The 19,045-nt window shown below is 38.6% G+C and overlaps 1 protein-coding gene and 1 pseudogene across 3 annotated transcripts in view; both read left to right on the top strand.

The window, feature by feature from the left end:
• CD96 (CD96 molecule) overlaps positions 1–19,045 on the top strand; it is a 100,201-nt gene that overhangs the window by 73,037 nt on the left and 8,119 nt on the right. For all 3 annotated transcript variants that reach the window (XM_006073963.4, XM_006073964.4, XM_045165459.1), the window contains exons 9-10: positions 10,510–10,587; positions 11,110–11,181. In XM_006073963.4, coding sequence (XP_006074025.3) covers positions 10,510–10,587; positions 11,110–11,181 — 150 coding nt within the window. The remainder of the gene's footprint in view (positions 1–10,509; positions 10,588–11,109; positions 11,182–19,045) is intronic.
• LOC102399534 lies at positions 16,865–18,689 on the top strand (annotated as a pseudogene).

A 19,045-nucleotide genomic window follows, 5' to 3' on the forward strand; every position in this document is an offset into this window, starting at 1 on the left:
AGATCTTCACGACCAAGATAATCATGATCGTATGATCACTCACCTAGAGCCAGACATCCTGGAATGTGAAGTCAAGTGAGCCTTAGAAAGCATCACTACAAACAAAGCTAGTGGAGGTGATGGAATTCCAGTTGAGCTATTTCAAATCCTGAAAGATGATGCTGTGAAAGTGCTACACTCAATATGCCAGCAAATTTGGAAAACTCAGCAGTGGCCACAGGACTGGAAAAGGTCAGTTTTCATTCCAATCCCAAAGAAAGGCAATGCCAAGGAATGCTCAAATTACCACAGAAATGCACTCATCTCACACGCTAGTAAAGTAATGCTCAAAATTCTCCAAGCCAGGCTTCAGCAATACGTGAACTGTGAACTTCCAGATGTTCAAGCTGGTTTTAGAAAAGGCAGAGGAACCAGAGATCAAATTGCCAACATCCGCTGGATCATCGAAAAAGCACGAGAGTTCCAGAAAAACATCTATTTCTGCTTTATTGACTATGCCAAAGCCTTTGACTGTGTGGATCACAATAAACTGTGGAAAATTCTGAAAGAGATGGGAATACCAGACCACTTGACCTGCCTCTTGAGAAACCTATATGCAGGTCAGGAAGCAACAGTTAGAACTGGACATGGAACAACAGACTGGTTCCAAATAGGAAAAGGAGTACATCAAGGCTGTATATTGTCACCCTGCTTATTTAACTTATATGCAGAGTGTACACATTAAGTATATACAATTTTATTTAAAAATTAAAGCATGAGTAGGTACAATAAATTCAGTGAAAATGAAGCAAGCATGACGAGGTTATGATTTACTACTGAGATGGTCCACAGAAAGCTGTAGTTCTTGGCCACAGTGTGATGGATTGACAAGTAATAAACAGAATTCTGAAAAGCATGGCGATGGTGAGGATGCTTGAAGAAAATGGGGAAAGAGAGACAAAGAGAAAAGGAAGAGTGTTAGCATGGGTTGTGCCTTTCTCAGTGGGTTACTAAAAGCAACAGAGGAGACTTGGCATAGAAAACAATTAAAGTACCTGGTTCATAGCATCAAAATGTTACATTTTATTGTTAGTTCCCTTAAATCTCTTTGAGGGCTTGCCAGGTGGCTCAGTGATAAAGAATCGACCAGCAAAGCAGGAGATGAGGTTTAGATCCCTGGGTCTGGAAGATCACCTGGAGAAGGAAATGGCAACCCACTCCAGTCTTCTTGCCTGGGAAATCCCATGGACAGTGTAGCCTGGCGGGCTACAGTCCATGGGGTCGCAAAAAATTCACACAACTTAACAACTAAACAACAACAATGGTAAATCCCTTTGGGAACATGATAGGAACCCAAGGTAGGAAATAGAGTGGTTGATTAATTAACCAGTCTGTCTTTGTCTAAAGTGTGTGACTGTGTTTTAATTAAAAAAAAAAATCTAGAATTGTGTGTGAGATAGATTTGGATGTCAATGAAGATCACCAAGATCATGTTCTCATGAGTGAAGGAGGGAAGTGGGCGTGAGAAAAGGCAGATATCTGTAAAGTTGGCCTGAAAGGTCAAATGTTTATTATATTCTCACTACTCTGCTTTCCCCCTCACTCCCTGTACTTCACCAAGTTCGGCCCCCTTGCTGTCCCTCCAACATGCCCTAGTCACTCCCACATAAGGTCTTTTCACCTGTTTCCTCTGCCTAGAAATTCTTCCCCTGAAAATCTGCATGGCTTACACATCATCTTCTCCCAATCTTTGTTCAAATGTCACCTTCTCAATGTGGCTTTCCACGACCAACTCATTTCAAACTGCAGTACCCTCTCTCTCACTTCCTGTCCTCTTTCCCTGTTTTATTTTTCTCCTGACTGTCTTTTCACATCTTGTATAATTTACTTGTCTGACTTTTCCCCACAAGAAAGTAAATCCCATGAGGACTGGATTTTGGGGTCTGATTTGTCTCTGATAAATCTCCATCACCTAGAACAATGATAATGCATGGTCATCAGTAAGTATTGGTAACTCAATAAAGCCTGGGGGGAGGGGGAGTTAAGGGTATTTTCTAAAGTGTGAAGGAGAAAGTGATTAAGAAAGGAAGGGTTTTAGAAAGGGAAGAAGAAGGCTGTCTAAAGGAAAAAGCACCTGGTCAGGACCTGAACACTGAGTAGTCTCATGACAGGAAACTAAGAAGTGATGATGGGAGACAGGAGAGAAGCCGAGGCTATAAAGGTTTCCGTTCTGGGTGGTTGTGTGTTAGGGACCATGACCAAACACGTCCATGACTAAGCCCTGGTTCTGATAACATGAGCTGCAACAAGAATCTCTGCACTATAAAGCCACCAGAAAGGAATGAATGTGATCTTTGGTGTCAGACAGGCTTGGATTCAATTCTTATCTCTGCCACCTACTAGCTCTGTAGCCCAGGGAAAGTTATTTCACTTCTCTAATACTGTTTTCTTATATTAAAAAACAGTCATATTATCACATAATTATTAAGAGTATGAAATGTGAAAATGCATAAAGAGCAAGTCTAAAGCTAAGGCTTACACATTCCAGGCCAAGAAGGATGCTGTGATCATAGGAAGAGTCCAGTAAGCAAAATTAATCTTAAAATAAATCAACACCTTTACTTGTATTTTTTAATTACTTGAAGAAGAAAGCAATGACCAAATCAATATTCCTTTTTGTTGTGATCATTGCCATTTTATCCTTTTTCCTCCACTTACCTCACATCACAACTGCTCACCTATCTTTTATATGGCACATAGTTATCCATGTTAAATAATTAAATTGTTTGGAAAATATTTCAGACTTTTCCCACATTAGTTCACCATAAGGCCTCTAGCATTTCCCTGCCCTTCCCTCTCTGGCAATGAGAGGGACAGTCACTGGGAAGATGGCTAGAGTCCAGGTTAAGAGGTTGGGTTTTGCTTTCTAATGTCACAAAGAGCCAACCAAATTGGTTCTTACAGAACATGTTCTGTCTCCTCCATTCAACTCAGAACTGACTAGAGTTAACTTCTGACTTAATTGAATTTCTAGTGATAACATAAAGGGTAATTTTTAACCTCAGTGAAAAAACATTTTAAGTTTTAATAGAAATGGGCTTCCAAAAGTTTCAAATCTCATCTAACCTCATAGCAGTTCATGAATTAATATAGCAAGACATTTTCTATAAAGCGATGTTTTCTTCTAAACCCCTTCTTCTTTCCTAGAAACCAAGGATCATGGTTATGTATCTCTGGACATGTACAAGGTTAAATAACAGTAAATATTCAAACTGAAGAAATGAACAACCAGCAAACAATATCTAGCCCTCTAAACAAAGCAGATAACTGTCTATCATGGGGTAATACTTGCTGTATTACTTGCCTACAAAATATGTCATAATATAAGGCCAACTATTGAATGCTGAAGAGGATTTGCCATGCTGTGAATGCAAACATAACCTTGAAACAGAAAAGACAAAAAGCAAGTATGACTTATTCACATGCCAGACTATATAATACAAATCTTTTATAAAGACTTGACTGAAAGGAGTATGAAGACAAGTCTTTTAAAACGCCGTACTTGATGTCAAGAGATTGTCAGATACACATGTCCCCTTAAAGTTACAGAATCTCCAGGTCAGGCTCTAGGAAGCGATTGCTTTCAGAAACAGAGTTAAAATAAAACAACTGAGAAACAAGCATTGCTGGCCACCACCAATGTGCCACAGTTTGATCACTGTCCTACTGAGGCTGAGGCCACGAGTGTGCATGGGGACGACACTCAGTTCAGTTCGACACACAGAACAAACACTGAGGGCTTGCAAAGGCGCAGCCCTGGAACAGACCGGTACCACCCATTGCTGTTACTAAACCACTGCACATGAGGCCATCGCAGGGCCTCTGCACTCGCTGTGTCCTTGGCCTGAAAGCTCCCACAGCCCTTCCCCTGTATCCATTCTCCCTCTACATCCCTAGGGCAGCCTTCCTGAGATGCTGACTAGGCCTTCCCTCCTTCAGTGTTCTCATATTTGGATCGATTTATGTGAGTCTCTGGTTAATAGCCATATCCTCTGTAAACCTAAACCCCAGAGAAACTGATCACTGTGTCCCCAGTGCTGAGCAAAATGCCTGGAAGACAGAGGATCCCAAATTCTGGGTGAATAAATGAAAGAACATGGACAGGAAATGGAAAGAGATACCAATGCTGAGATTGTTGAAGTTGGGTCATGTAATGCCAAGGGGCCTTAATCTTGAACTGTTGTGTAAAGCCATCTCTGGATGGCTTCAGCTCTGACTTCTGCATGGTAAACAAAGTCCTAGAGTAAAGGGGTCACTCTTTCCATAACCCATGCAATTTGATACAGACCCTTAGGCCAAGATCAGAACAAAATTTAGCTGGAGATGTGTAAGACTGAAATGATCTTAGGCCCCTTCAAGAAAGTAATAGGTGCCATTGATCTTTTTGTTCCCAGAAGCTTATCGGCATGTATTCAGCCTTCAACAAACTCCACAGGCCTGCTCATGACAGGACACATAGAACTGTTCCCTAAACCAGGCAAGAGACACAGTGAAGCGAGGATCAAGGCAGCGTGCATGCCTTGGCAGTGTTCCTCTTTTCAGTGGTCCATGAACAACACTTGTTAGATGGAGTCGAATGAATTCTTCCCCTGCAGTAAATCTGCAGTAAGCAAGGATTTATGTCATATTATTTTTTGACCTCCAGAAAAGAACATTTAATCAGTCGTTTTAATACAAATGAAATTCCTAGTTATCATACCCAGCGACTCCTGCCAGAGTTAAATCATATGTTACCAATCAGTGCCAGCACCCAGTGTGGGCAATCAGAAAATGTCTGTTCATTGTAAGTAAGAAGTATTTTCAGAGATGGCTGGCAGTTGTTTATTAGCCTGAGATTTCTAGATGATGGTGGTGAAAAAGAAGTGAAAGTCATTCAGTCATGCTTCCTCGTCCTTTATCTTCATCGTCATTACCATTGTTATGATCATATCACCAATGTTTCAGCCATTTCTTTCTGCCTTCACTTACTAAGTCACTTGGTGAATACTGGGAAGGTCAGCTCTCAGAATGAGAGGGAGAGAATGAGGGAGGGAGGAAGAGTGGATAAATGAACGAATAAAAGATCCTGGTCCATGGGAGGGGAGATAAGAGACTGCGACTGACAATGAAAGCCATGTGTTTTCCCATGCAAGGAACAGAGTCCCAGAGTAAAGGGATCACTCTTTTCTCATCCTTCTGAGAATTGTCTAAAACATAGATAGTCTTTCTTGTTTTTCCTTTCCCCTCCCCATTTCCTCTTTTACCTTTTCTTCCTATAGTAATTAGGAGGAGCAGAAGCACATCATATCTTTCAGTATTCCACAGTATCCAATGATTACTTATAGCTAGTTATTTACTTCTCTGTATTTTTTATCTTGTTTTGTATGGTTATGAAAAAAAAAAAAGTCTGTTGCTAAGTTGCATCTGACTTTTTGTGACCCTATGGACTGTAGCGCACCAGGCTCCTCTGCCCATGGGATTTCCCAGGCAAGAATACTGAAGTGGGTTGTCATTTCCTTCTCTAGTGGCTCTTCCCTAAACCTGGGTCTCCTGCATTGGCAGGCAGATTCTTTATCACTGAGCCACCAAGGAAAACACATAATCACGCAAAATTTTAAAAATAGATAACTGAAGAAATTACTGCAAAGAGGACAAAGATAAAGCCATCTTGATGAGAGAGAAATTCAAATTCACTCTTTGATCCATAGGTTCATAAAATCATAATGAACCAGTTGTGGAGCCATGAAATTAAAAGACGCTCCTTGGAAGAAAAGCTGTGGCAAACCTAGACAGCATATTAAGAAGTAGAGACATGACTTTGCCAACAAAGTTCTGCATAGTCACAGCTATGGTTTTACAGTAGTCATGTATGGCTATGAGAGTTGGACCATAAAGAACGCTGAGTGCTGAAGAATTGATGCTTTTGAATTGTGGTGTTGGAGAAACTCTTGAGAGTCCCATGGACTGCACGGAGATCAAACCAGTCAGTCCTAAAGGAAATGAACCCTGACTATTCATTGGAAGGACTGATGCTGAAGCTGAAACTCTAATACTTTGGCCACTTGATGCGAAGAGCTGACTCATTTGAAAAGACCCTGATGCTGGGAAAAATTGAAGGCGGAAGGAAAAGGGGACGACAGAGGATGAGATGGTTGGATGGCATCACTGAGTCGATGGACATGACTTTGAGTAAGCTCTGGAAGTTGGTGATGGACAGGAAAGCCTGACGTGCTGCCGTCCGTGAGGTTACAGATTCGCTCACAACTCGGCTGACTGAACAAGTTGTGGAGGAGACGCCCAGCTGCTCTTCACGCAGAGACTTCCTGATAAGTCCACTAGAGGGCGCGGTGGAGCACAGTCAGCAGAAAGCTCGTGGGGAGTGAAGAGTGACTGACCTCCCCAGCAACCTTGTCAGGATTGGCCAATGGGTGAATGCCAGTGCTCAATTTCCTATGTGTCCAGAAATGTGATCCCAATACTCAGTTTGAGACAATCTGAGCTTACTCTGCAAATACTTCATGTATCCTGTAAGCAGTCTTTTGGTGTGTTTTTTCCCTATCACTTGATGAGTGGTGGAAGGCAATGAGGTAGATGTTAGAATGACTTCACAGGTATGTGAACCACTAGGGGCTCAGTGAGGTGAAAGAGGAGAGTTGCAGATGACTCTGCCAGGAGAAACGACTACTCCATCATAGAACTAGTGCCCGGTAGGCTGCCGTTCTCTTCTCCCCGGACACGCAGCCGTTTTCTGGTACGGCCTTTTGAAATGTAGTTCTTGCGCCAGCCTAGGGAAGGAAGGATTGGTTACCTCACATCAGCCCCCTTCTAGAAGGACTGGGGAAATGGGAGCAATGGTAGAACTCATCAGGAGATTCAAGTCATCTATTGTCACGATATGCCTGTGTTTTCAGCATCTGAACTAAACGGCAGATGAGCTGTTGTATAGCTTCTAAGATTACTTTTTAGTCCTTACCTCACGCCAGGCATTCTTCTAAGTACTTTATACACTCACCGTATAGAAAAGTACTGTTATTTTACATGTGAGGAATTTGAGAAAGAGAGAAAGGTCAATAGATTCTACCAAGATCACACATCTAACTTTGAACTAAGGCAGGCTTCAGTTCATGGTATCTGGTTCTGGAATTGATGCTTTTAATAGCTAAGCTACACTGCTTTTGCAAATCTCCAAATGATTTGCAAAACTGTCTTGTAGACTCTGGATGCAGTATGATGTGTCTAATGCAATGGCTTCCTAGCAGTTAAGAGCCAGATGGAAATCTGTTTTCTTCGCAGCATTTGACTGCACTGACCCAACATCTGGCACACAGTCTTCCCTTACAAATATTTGCTGAGTTGGGCTTAATGGCCCTGCTTTTGGAAACCCTCTGTCACCTTGGCTTCTCTAATAACGTAGCCCCTGACTTTCTTGCTGCCTCCCTGGCTCCTCCTTCTCAATCTCCTTTTCTCTTGCCAGTATGTTACATGAAAGTTTTCCCCATCATTCCATCCTAGGCTCTGTCTTCTCCCAGGACCCATCCTCCTTGGAGCTCTCAGTTACTCCAATTACTGTCTACACACTGATGTCTCACAAATATTTATTTGCAACCTAATTTCACTCCTAAGATTCAGACTCACATGACCAGCCCTCTGCTGGAAGTTAATATCTCGTATGCAGTCAAAATCAATCTGTCCAAATTTTATTTCATTTTTGTACCTCCGGGCCTTCCAAGGTTATTTTTCCTGTTTATTTGCTCAGATAACGACACCTTGATCCAAACACCTGCCCAAGCTGGAAAACTGGGAGTTATTCTGACTTCTCTCTTTTATTTATTTCCTACATTCAGCTATGTACCAACCCTGTCGGGCCCACACTTGAAACCTTCTGACTTCTTTTCTTCCCTACAGCCTTCACCCTCGAGTCCAGGCCACCTTCCACTTACCCTGGGGCATAGCATCTTGTAAGGACCAGCTGGACAGTATCCTCATCTCTTTACTGCTCACAGAGTGCCTTCAACATTCTCACCAGACTTCAGTTGTCTCCCCCATTTTCTGTCCACACTGCTTGGAACATTCTGCTTCTTGATTGCTCTCTTTCTCTGTGTCTTGCTAATTCTTGTCAGTCTTCAAGCCTAATTGTTAAGTCACTTCTTCCAGAAAACCTTCCCTGAGCTCCATGCCTTGGTTACACATTCCTCCTCTGGAATCACAGCACTGTGTCTTTTCTCCACCAGAGTACTTCCCATCTTATACTGCAGTTCTTTTTCACTCTTTATGAGGGAAAGGAAACAACCTGCAATAACAACAAATTCCAAAATTGCATTTCTTCATTTATACTTGATATAAATTTATTTATCCTAACAGAGTCAATATAAGGCCAAGCTAGTAGCTGAGTGCTCTGCTCCACAGTTATTTGACACCCCAGGCTTCCAGCTTTGTTACATGTGATGCTGACTTCCAAATCACTCTGCATCATAATACCTGGATAGCTCATGAAGAAAGATCATGTAGGATCGTGTGTGGGATGTTTTCATATTACAAGCCTTGAAGCAACAGCCATTACTCTTACTCACAGTCTATTGCCTGGGACTTGGTACATGGCCACCACATCGAACTGCACAGGAGGCTGGGAAATGTAGTTTCTCTGTGCCAGAAAGAAGAGAACTGGGTTTGGTGATCAACCAGTAATCTGCCACAATGACCTTTTTTCTCACTAAATTATATGCTCCATGAGGGCAGGGGCAAAAATTCTCTTTTTCTGCACTTTATCCTCAATGCTAGTACACAGTGGGAACTCGCTAAGTATTTGTTGAATAAATGAAACTGTGTGTGTCCTGTCTTTAAAAGACATTTTTTCTGCCCATCCTGATGCTGGCTGCACATTTTTTTCCTCAAATGGCATCATCTGAAGCAACATCTAACATGTCTGACTGATTCATGGAGCTGGGGTATAGTATGTCTTTGGTGTTCATTGGTAGGCTGTGTTGCAAAATGATGCTTGTTGATCATCTCTTATGTGACCTGCAACTGGTGCTAATGGTAAAGAAATCACCTGCCAGTGTAGGAGACATAGGAGACGTGGGTTCAATTCCTGGGTCAGGAAGATTCCCTGAAGAAGGATATGGCAACCCACTCCAGTATTGTTACTTGGAGAATCCCATAGACCGAGGAGCCTGGAGGGCTACAGTCTATAGGTTGCATAGAGTCAGACACAACTGAAGTGACTTCACACACACACACACACACACACACACACACACACACACATGAGCCACGATGCCAATTTATTTATTTATCTTATATATACTTCTTTCAGAGATTCAATTACCCTTGTTTTCTATTTAAGGCATGCCCTTTCCAGGAACTGAGATATCTGGGAAGTTGCCAGGCTATTCACTACTAATTAAAGCTTGAGGGTGAAAGAATATATTGGCTGCCATACTGTAAAGATATTATTGAGAATATTGTACACATTTTACAGTACTCTTTTTATACAAACTGGGGAGAAAATTCTTTCTAATCATAATAAAAAGAATAGCAGTAATTTTCTTAAAAATTGACTGTTTTTTATCTTATAATGTTCATCAGTGGTATAACAAATGCTCTTTATTTCTTAACATTGTTACTAGAACATTCTGACCAAATGTGCAGTCCATATCTAAGAGAATATTACATCGAGAAATACATTATGTAATATCCCCAGCTAGGTTTTAACAACACTCAACATTCTTTATCTAACTTTATTTTTCCTACCCTTATTTTCCCTTTCTATCCACTTCTTTTATCTTCTTGTATTTGAATATTTATGTAAGCCACCATGAATATGTTTTGGAGCAAAGGAGAAATACATAGAAATAAAATCTATTAAACATTTGTCTTCCCAAGAGACATAACATGTTTCAGTGGCTGTAGTTGAGTATTTTTGTATTTCAATCTACCTTGCTTTATCTCTAGAGGTATTTTCAAATGAAAATGAATTAGTCTTTCATTTTGGGGGGAAGGGAAGAAGGAAAAATGGGAAATTATGGCTTATGAAGATTAAGATGATTTAGAAAGCTAAGAATTGAAGTAAACATGAAACCATATTTCATATGTGAAAATATTATATATAATTGTGAAAATTCACTACAAGATAATTTCCATAGGGGTGAAGATCTTGTCTTCATTGTTCAAACTGCATGTGAATCATCTTGCACATAGTAGACACTAAAATAAAATATTTTGAAAGTATGAATGTAATACACTTGCACTAAGGAGAACTGGGTTAACACAGAATAAATAATATTGAGCATTGGGTGTGAAACCACAAGCATAGAACTTTTGGACTCTGTTTTATAATTTATAAAAGGAAGCCATCAGACTATGTATGCACTAAGATTCTTTCTAAATCCAATACTCCATGTTCTACATGTCACCTTTGTTAAGTATAGTGGCACATTTAAACATATGAAAGTAAATTCCTATGACAGTTTGGAGATTTTGTTTTCAAAATAGGTTATCGAACTCCATCATCAACAGCCCATGTAGATGTGAGCACATCAACTTCAAACGTCACCCCTCCAAGTGTTCAAAGTGAGTAGCAAGACTCCTTGTGTGACTCCAAAGAGACAATACAACCCCAGATTTTATTGCAGCTATAATATTATTGAGGTTTGGGGGAAAACTGTATTTTTCATTTTATGTTGATACTTTGCTTTTGAGTTATTCTGTGGGAAATTGTAATCCAGTGACTATATATTGATGTGACAATTACTATAATCTTAAAAATATGGATTGGTGATTTGTTATTCTATTGTGCCTGTCATTTGTCATGGGATTTTTAGAGTAATATTAAAGTAATTTTGAGAGTACTCCCAGTGATCTGAGTTGGTGACAAGAAGAGAAAAAAAAAGAAAATCTCTGCTTTCTTTGGGCATTAAACATAAACTACAGACTTTAGCTTAACAAGAGCCAGCTAGCATTCTCTGTGTCAGGAAGCATTATTTTCAATTTCAGATTTCCCCAAAGTCATATAGACTAAAAATTCAGCACATCAAAGTAAAATTAAATTGCAACTTTATCAGAAAATAGAATTCTGAAATTTTTGTCTTTCAGCCAGTAATTCCGATGTGCCTACCCGAGGCTTCAACTACTCCTGGACTTCCAGTGGGAAAGACGCCAAACACTGTGAGTGAAATGTGAGTCCCTGGAGTCCTCCGGGCCTCACTCATTTATCCAACACATATACTGAACAACTACTGTGTGCTTTGTTTATTATCACATTAACAAATATTTACAAGGCATCGACCATGTTTAAAGCATTGTTGTGGTTGCTGGGGATACCTGTAAGCAAAACAGGTCTAAGTTCCACAATCGGGTGCATGAGAGACAGACAAATAATGAAAAGTGATATGGAGAAAACGAAGCAGAGAAGGGAGACAGCGAGAACCAAGAGTGAGGGGGTAGTGCCCTTCTAAATAGGGCAGTCTTGGAAGGCCTTCCTGAGCAAAGTGACATCTGAATAAAGTGGAGATGAAAAAGCAAACTATGAGTAGATCTGGGGGAAAAGAGAACTCACTAGAATGTGCATATCACTAGAAAAAGGAAAAAAAGAAGCTCAATGTGAAGCACAAAAAATAGTTTGTTACTTGCCATGTGACCAAGTAGCAGCGGGGTCTGTTGATGCTGCCTTAGCAGGTATTGACAGGGTCTAAAAAGGAAATACACTGCCTGTTAGTGGTCAAGACAAAGATGAGTGTGGTCTTAGTGGCAAAGGATGTGGCTGAAGCAAAGAGAAGTGAATCCCCTGGGTACCACAGGTTAGGACTCCGAATTTAACTCCTGGGCGCTTTGCCACAGAGTAAATGTGCGTGTGCCTTTTAAAAAGCATTTAAATTATACATTGAAAACCTCCAAACATCTTTTATACCCACTGACTCAGTCATCTCACTGATGGGAACTTGTCCTTAGGAAATAAATCAAAGAGGAAAAAGGAACCTATATAATATTTCTCTTTGAGCATTATTTATTTATCTTTTTTATGGACTTCAGGCCTCCCAGGCAGCTCAGTGGCAAAGAATCTGCCTGCTGATACAGGAGATGAAAGAGACACAAGTTTGACCCCTGTGTTGGGAAGATCCCCTGGAGTAGGAAATGGCAACCCACTCCAGTCTTCTTGCCTGGAAAATTCAATGGATGGAGGAGCCTGGCAGGCTATAGTCCATGGGATCACAATGCATTGGACACAACTGAGTGACTGAGCTCAAGCTCGATGGAGCTCAGGTTCACAAATTTAGGTTAATCATAATCTTCAGTTCATGATACTTTCATCATTAGTCTAGGCATGACCCTCTGTATTTGAATGTAATATATATCTCTCAACAAATATGTTGATAATATAACAGACACCTGTGAACATAGTACCCAAATACAAGAATGAAAAGGAAGAGAGAGACCACATAGAAGAGAGGAGAAAAAGCACACAAAGAGATCACCAGGCAGCATGACCGTGATATATGTCAAAGGTGGTGTCCAGAGTACTGTGCAGACACCATTCAGCAAGTGGACCCAGGAATGCTGATTTTTTTTAATAAGAAAAACACATTAAAATGCACCCCCACCATGTACATTACACAAAAATAAACTCCATATAGTTTAAAATATTTACGTCAAAAAGCCAAATATTAAAACATGTACTAAAATCAGGGTGAATTCCTTCCCAGCTTCGCAGTAGGGAAGGGCAGAGGAAAGAAGAGACACTAGACATAAAAATGACTGAAAAATTAAATTAAGAAAATTCTTTTCATTACGAGTCCTTCAAGAAAGTTTTTAAAAAGGCAAGCTAAAATCTGGGAGAAGATATTTGCCACATGTTTGAAAAAGGATCAAGAGTATATAGTTGACAAAGGATCAAAACTTTAAATCACGAATATATAAAGAACGTCTACAAACTAGTTTTTTAAAAGACAAAAAACAGTAGGAAATGAGCAAATAGGCACATCACAGAAGGCAACATCCAAGTAGCCAGAAAACATTGAGAGATTCTAAGCCTCTCTAACAATCAGGGCATGCCAGTGAAGACTAAAGTCAGAAAGTTATTTTAGACATAACCAATTTGCAAAAATGAACAAGTCTGAAATTGCCGAGAGTTGTATAGGATGCAGATCAATGCAATTTGTTATATGTTGCTGGTGAGAGTATTAATTATTACCATCTCTTTCCACTACTTAGGCATTATTTTTTATAGCTAAAGAGTTTTATACCAGACAGTCCAACACTTCTACTTCAAGTATTAGTCACTCAGTCATGTTTCAGCCCCATGTACCATAGCCCACCAGGCTCCTGTGTCCATGGGATCCTCCAGGCAGGAATGCTTGAGTGGGTAGCCATTCCCTTCTCCAGGGACTCTTCCTGGCCTAGGGATCGAACCCGCGTCTGCTGCACTGCAGGCAGATTCTTAACCGTCTGAGCCACCGGGGAAGCCCACTCCTATATAAATACCCCCCCAAAAAATAAATTATTACATGTGTCCAGGAGATTTGTATACAAATATTGGTGAGGGGATCACTGCTTATAATAACAGCAAAAAATAAAACTGTAAATAATCTATAGTTAGGAGTGTAGATAAGTAAGTTGTAATATAATCATAAAATACTATGGAACAATGAAAAATGAGTGCATGTCAGTCACATATGGCAGCGTGAATGAATTCTAATAGCACTATGTTGAATCAAAAAAGTAAATGCCAAGTGACAATATATGGAATGATAAATTCAAGTAAAATTTATTTTTTAAATTTAAAAAGTTTTTTTTTCAGTTTGTTTTGAAATATAGTTGATTCACAATGTTGTGTTAGCTTCAGGTATACAGCAAAGTGATTCAGTTATACATGTACATAAATATATGTCCTTTTTTTACATTCTCTTCCATTATAGGTTATTGCAAAATATTGAGTATAGTTCCCTCTGATATACAGTAGGTCCTTTGTTGATTATCTATTTTATATATATTAATGTGTATTTTAATCCCAGACTCCTAATTTATTCCTCCCCTGTCCTCCCCTTTGGTAACCACAAGTTTCTATGTCTGTGAGTCTATTTCTGTTTTGTAAATAAGGTCATTGGTATCATTCTTTTAATTCCACATATAAGTAATATAATACGATGTTTGTCTTTCTCTGCCTAGCTTACTTCACTTAGTGTGATACTACTTAGGTTTAAAACAAGTATTAATATAACCAAATACTATATGGCTTAGATTTAATATTTGATGAAAATTTAAAATATGTAGACAATATTCAGACAATGTTTGCTTTTGAATGGACATACAAAAGATAGGAAAGGGAGTAAACATTTATAATGTTATTTATATAATTCCAAAATCTGTGTATGAGTTGGAGAATTATTAAGGAAAAATATGTTCAATAATAAGAGAATGTGGAATAGGATGAAATAACAACTCAATGAATATTATGAAGCCAAACAAAACAATTGCCAGTATGTACTACAGTGAGAAGAAATTATCTGCTTAATTGAAGGTTTTGAATTTTTCACTTACTTGCTTTATTTAAATTGTTACATTAGCATCTGTGCCCATACTAAAATCCTTTTCATCCAGTGCATCACAACAGTATAAAGTACAGAGACCACCCAAGGTACTTTTTGCCCTAGAAACTAGAAAATTGAAAGGGTCTTATTTGAAAGTGCTTCCTAATTTACACATGAATATTTTTATTCTTTTTAATAGATTTCATAATGAAATAAACTATTGTAATCCTTCACAGTTTCTGTCCTTCCCCACTTGAAAACTTCATTTATCCTCAGACATCTCTTTATCATTCTTATCATAAAAATAGCCTTAGATATTGTGAAATCTAGGAAGGGACTCTAAAACCCAGCAAACAATTTTTTCCTGGCAGTGAAAACTCCCTTCTTACTTATGCAAGAAGATCTTGTTAACTGGTTGCCATTTTTCATCTATAAGCTTAGAGAAAAAATTCCCTGCAGTGAGTTGCTCTATTTATAATCATTCACAAAAACACATTAGGGTCCAACAAGTTAATATTGATTGCTCAGTCCCAAACTGTTTTTGAAACATGTTTTTACTCTTTGGATTGGACTGTAATATGACATCTAATATTAGATGATGCATTTGGCAAGATTCGTGGCAGGCATTGGTAATGGGAATTTTTTCTTTCAATATGTTTATTTCAATTGATTTATGAAATGCTCAGAGGCAGAAAAAGAATGATAATGGATCGATTTCTAGTGAAATAAACCCACTAGCAGTGTTTCTAGGGCCCTTGCTCTTTGTGAACACATTCTATGAGATATTTGCTTATACACACACTTTGTATAGTTCATGTATATTAAATGTCACTAGAAGATTCTGAGCACATTGCATTTACACTAATCTCATACATGTTTTAATATATTCTTTTGTTGTTATTTTGTTATTTATTAACTTGAAGAGGTCTAAACTGGAAATCAAGAATATTAGAATCTTAATCCCAGTTCCTGCAGTCTAGAAGAGGAATGCATATTTTAGTGTAACCATCTATGAAATGGGGATACCAAAACTGACCTTCTAAATACCCAAAGTGTATGACCTTAATAATGTCCTGGGACACATTTTCATCCTGACACTCAGGTGATCAGGCCATGGAGCAGAAAATTGAAGCTTAATTACTTTTTTTTTTCCCCCTGGGTTTTCCAGTCATCAATCTGGCCCAGTGGAGCCTGAAGCCACTCTGAAATCAGTCTGTCTCAGACAAGCAGAAAAATGATATGAGTCTCCATGGGTCCTTAAACACTCCAATTTACCCATTATCAAATCATCAAGTTTATTTATGCATGCGCACACACACACACAAGCCTCAGGATACCTCTTATTGCTCTCACATGAGGTCTTCATTCTGTTCTTTGAACCTGGCATCCCTTATTCTTCAAATTTTACATACTCTTCTTAACTCTTTTTTATTTTAAATTTATTTGTAAATAGAAATATAATTGTTTTACAGAATTGTGTTTGTTCTGCTAAACATCAACATGAATTAGCCATAGCTCTTCTTAACTCTTACAATTGTACTGCTTATCCTGCCCCTGGTCCTGGCTATTTCTCCTCAGACTCCTGGTAATAATTTCATGAGAACCCATCTACTTTTTATAGGCAGAGGGTGATATAAAAGCTGGAACTAAGGAGCTGAGGATCAATGGGAGGGACCCAGCAATGCCAGGACCTGCAACAATGCTGGGTCCTATCGCAGGCTGCACCAGGATCTCTTCAGCCCCTCTGTTCCCTGTTGGTCAGGATGCTGACTCTTTGAGTAATAAACTCACCATTCTTACCCTCAAATTCTAAAAATCTTACATGCCTCAGGTCACATCTCTTTCCATTTTCTCTTCTCTAAAACACTGTTCTGCTCCCGTTCTGTCACCTAATTCCTCATTAAGTCAGCCTCAAATTATAGATTTATTCCTCTGATTTAAAATTCTCTCCTTTGTTAAAATACCATGGGGATTCCATGGATTTCTACACTGTTAGTACACAAGCCCCACACTTCCAAAGCTTGTGAGTATCATGTTTGTTTTGTGGTCAGGAAGAGCATAAGGGTCCCATTTATAGATTAAGTATCATGGCAAGAGTGGACAGTAAGTAGCTGGTGCCCATTGCATCTGATGGAAGGGGTGATGCTGACCCAGTACCTTGAAAAAAAAGATAGGGCAGAAGACCAAGATCAGTGAGGTCTCTATGTCATAGCCTTGATTCTGTGGCTATTACTTGCCACCCTATGCCTTTGCTCTAAGGACAAAAGTAAGGGCAGAAGTCAGAATGTCTTAAGGAAGATTGGCTACCCAGTAGAAAGTCTGTACATATAAAAATTATGCCAGAATTTTAGAGAAGTTCACGTTGCCTCAAGAACCCCAAAAGAGTAACAGAAATTATCTGTGATGTTGTCAGAAGAGGGTCTGCCAAATCAGATAATCTTGGGCTTTAATATGACACAAAATAGATCTTCCTGCAAAGGGAAAGATACCTAACTTGTCATAATATTATTGAGAACTGTAAGCTGGTTACAGATGAATGTCAAAAAATGTTATTGCAACTCAAGGAAAAAGACAATACTATCAAAGTTGATCTTGTTTTTACTATAGAAGAGAAGTACCCTTTTATGGTAGAATGGTATGCTGAGTAACGTAGTCTCCTTGTCAAATAATGTTTATTTTATCAAAAGCTAAATTTAAAAGAACTGTGGGAGAAACTGATGCTATGCTAAAGGAAGGATATAAAAATTTATTTGAGAAACTCTAACAACACAGTATCCCTGTGTTCGTATTTTCGGTTGATAATGGTGATGTACGAGAGGACGTTATCCATCGGGCTTATGTTTATCATCCAAATGTCAAAGTAGCGTTCATTCTTAGATGTAGATGAAAATGTTCCCAAAGGACTTAAAGGAGAATTAACTTATATATTTAACAAACGAGATGATACCTTGAGAACACAGAATATTTCAATCAGTTAGAAAACAACAGTAATTTAACTCTGCTGAGAGACACACGAGGAGCCTTAAGGACGGCAGATGGAGTGTAGCCAGTGTTTAACACATCCTATATCTAGGATGTTGGATGGATATCTAGGATTAGATGGATATCTAAATGATGCATTAGTTGAGCTTTTAGAAAAAGTATTCTTTAGTGAAAGGTAAATCACTGGAAATGGCCAGCTCTGTCTTACTGAGGATTCTGCAAACAGACATTCTGCAGGAAGACCTCTCTCCTGTGGAAGCAGCTGATACAAGATCTGCTATCTCTTCATCTTGCTCAAAGACTAAACTATGATATATTCTTGTTCCTGAAGTTTTTCCTTTACATTACTTATATATTTTCAGACATGTTAAATCTATCAACTGGAAACTCCTCTTTTTCACCTCTTTCAACAGTTTCCACTTTTTTTTAACAGATTTTGAAAAATCTCAGACAAAATCAGAAAAATAACTCCCTAGGTTTCCAAAGTGTATTTTTTATAGCTCAATTTTTAATTTATTATTTTTAATTGAAAGATAATTTCTTTGCAGTGTTACATTCGTTTCTACCAAATGTCAACATGAATCAGCCATAGGTTTACCCATGCCCCTTCCCACTTAAACATCCTGTAGTTCAATTTTATTGCACATTTTTTGAGATCTTTTTATACTTGCAAAGTTTTCAGAAGGCCAAAGGAAGTTTTATAAAATGGTCAAATAATTTACATCATTTTAAATATTGCCATTTTTGCAAGTTGGATGTATCATGCTAATGATACTAACATCTCCTGAAATTGTATTATGCTTGGTTCTTTTGTTTGGAGAAAATCAATATTGATTTTACAGAAAGGACTGGCACTCTATTTGATGAAAAAAACTATTGTTGTCCACATGTCACTGATCATTACAAGTGTTCTGTATTGACTTACTGATAATAAACATAAAATAGAAAATCTTTTTTTAAATACCCATTTCTCTCAAAGTGATAGAACTTGTTAAACCATTTGTATCTTAGCATAATTGAATTTATCATATCCTTTCTTGATAGCAGATTTTGAAAAGAAAAGAAATAGAGGCATTAGGACTTCCTTGGTGGTCCAGTGGTTAAGACTCTGCACTTCCAATGCAGGGGTGTGGGTTCATTTCCTTATCAGGGAACTAAGATCCCACATACCATGCAGCAAAAAGTTAAAGAAAGGAAGAAATAGAGGCATCAAGCCCTAAAAGTAGGAAGTAAAGGAGATTCCATATTAAACAACAACAACAACAAAATGCTAAGGTTATTCAGAACAAACTGCCTTCTTCATAATTTTACCTAAACCCAGGCTTGGTTCCCGTTTCTTTTTAGTTGATTTTTGCTCATTGTCAATAAACTCCTAGCTTAATAGCTTAAACATTAAAACTCAGTGTTAAAAAGTACCCAGTCCGTTGTCATCTATAGATCTTAGCATTTTGTCTAGAACAAAAAGTAATCAAGATCACATGCACAGGGTCATAGAACTATATTGAAGATAAGAACATCTCCCT

This window comes from Bubalus bubalis, chromosome 1 (assembly GCF_019923935.1).
Source record: "Bubalus bubalis isolate 160015118507 breed Murrah chromosome 1, NDDB_SH_1, whole genome shotgun sequence".
Taxonomy (NCBI): domain Eukaryota; kingdom Metazoa; phylum Chordata; class Mammalia; order Artiodactyla; family Bovidae; genus Bubalus; species Bubalus bubalis.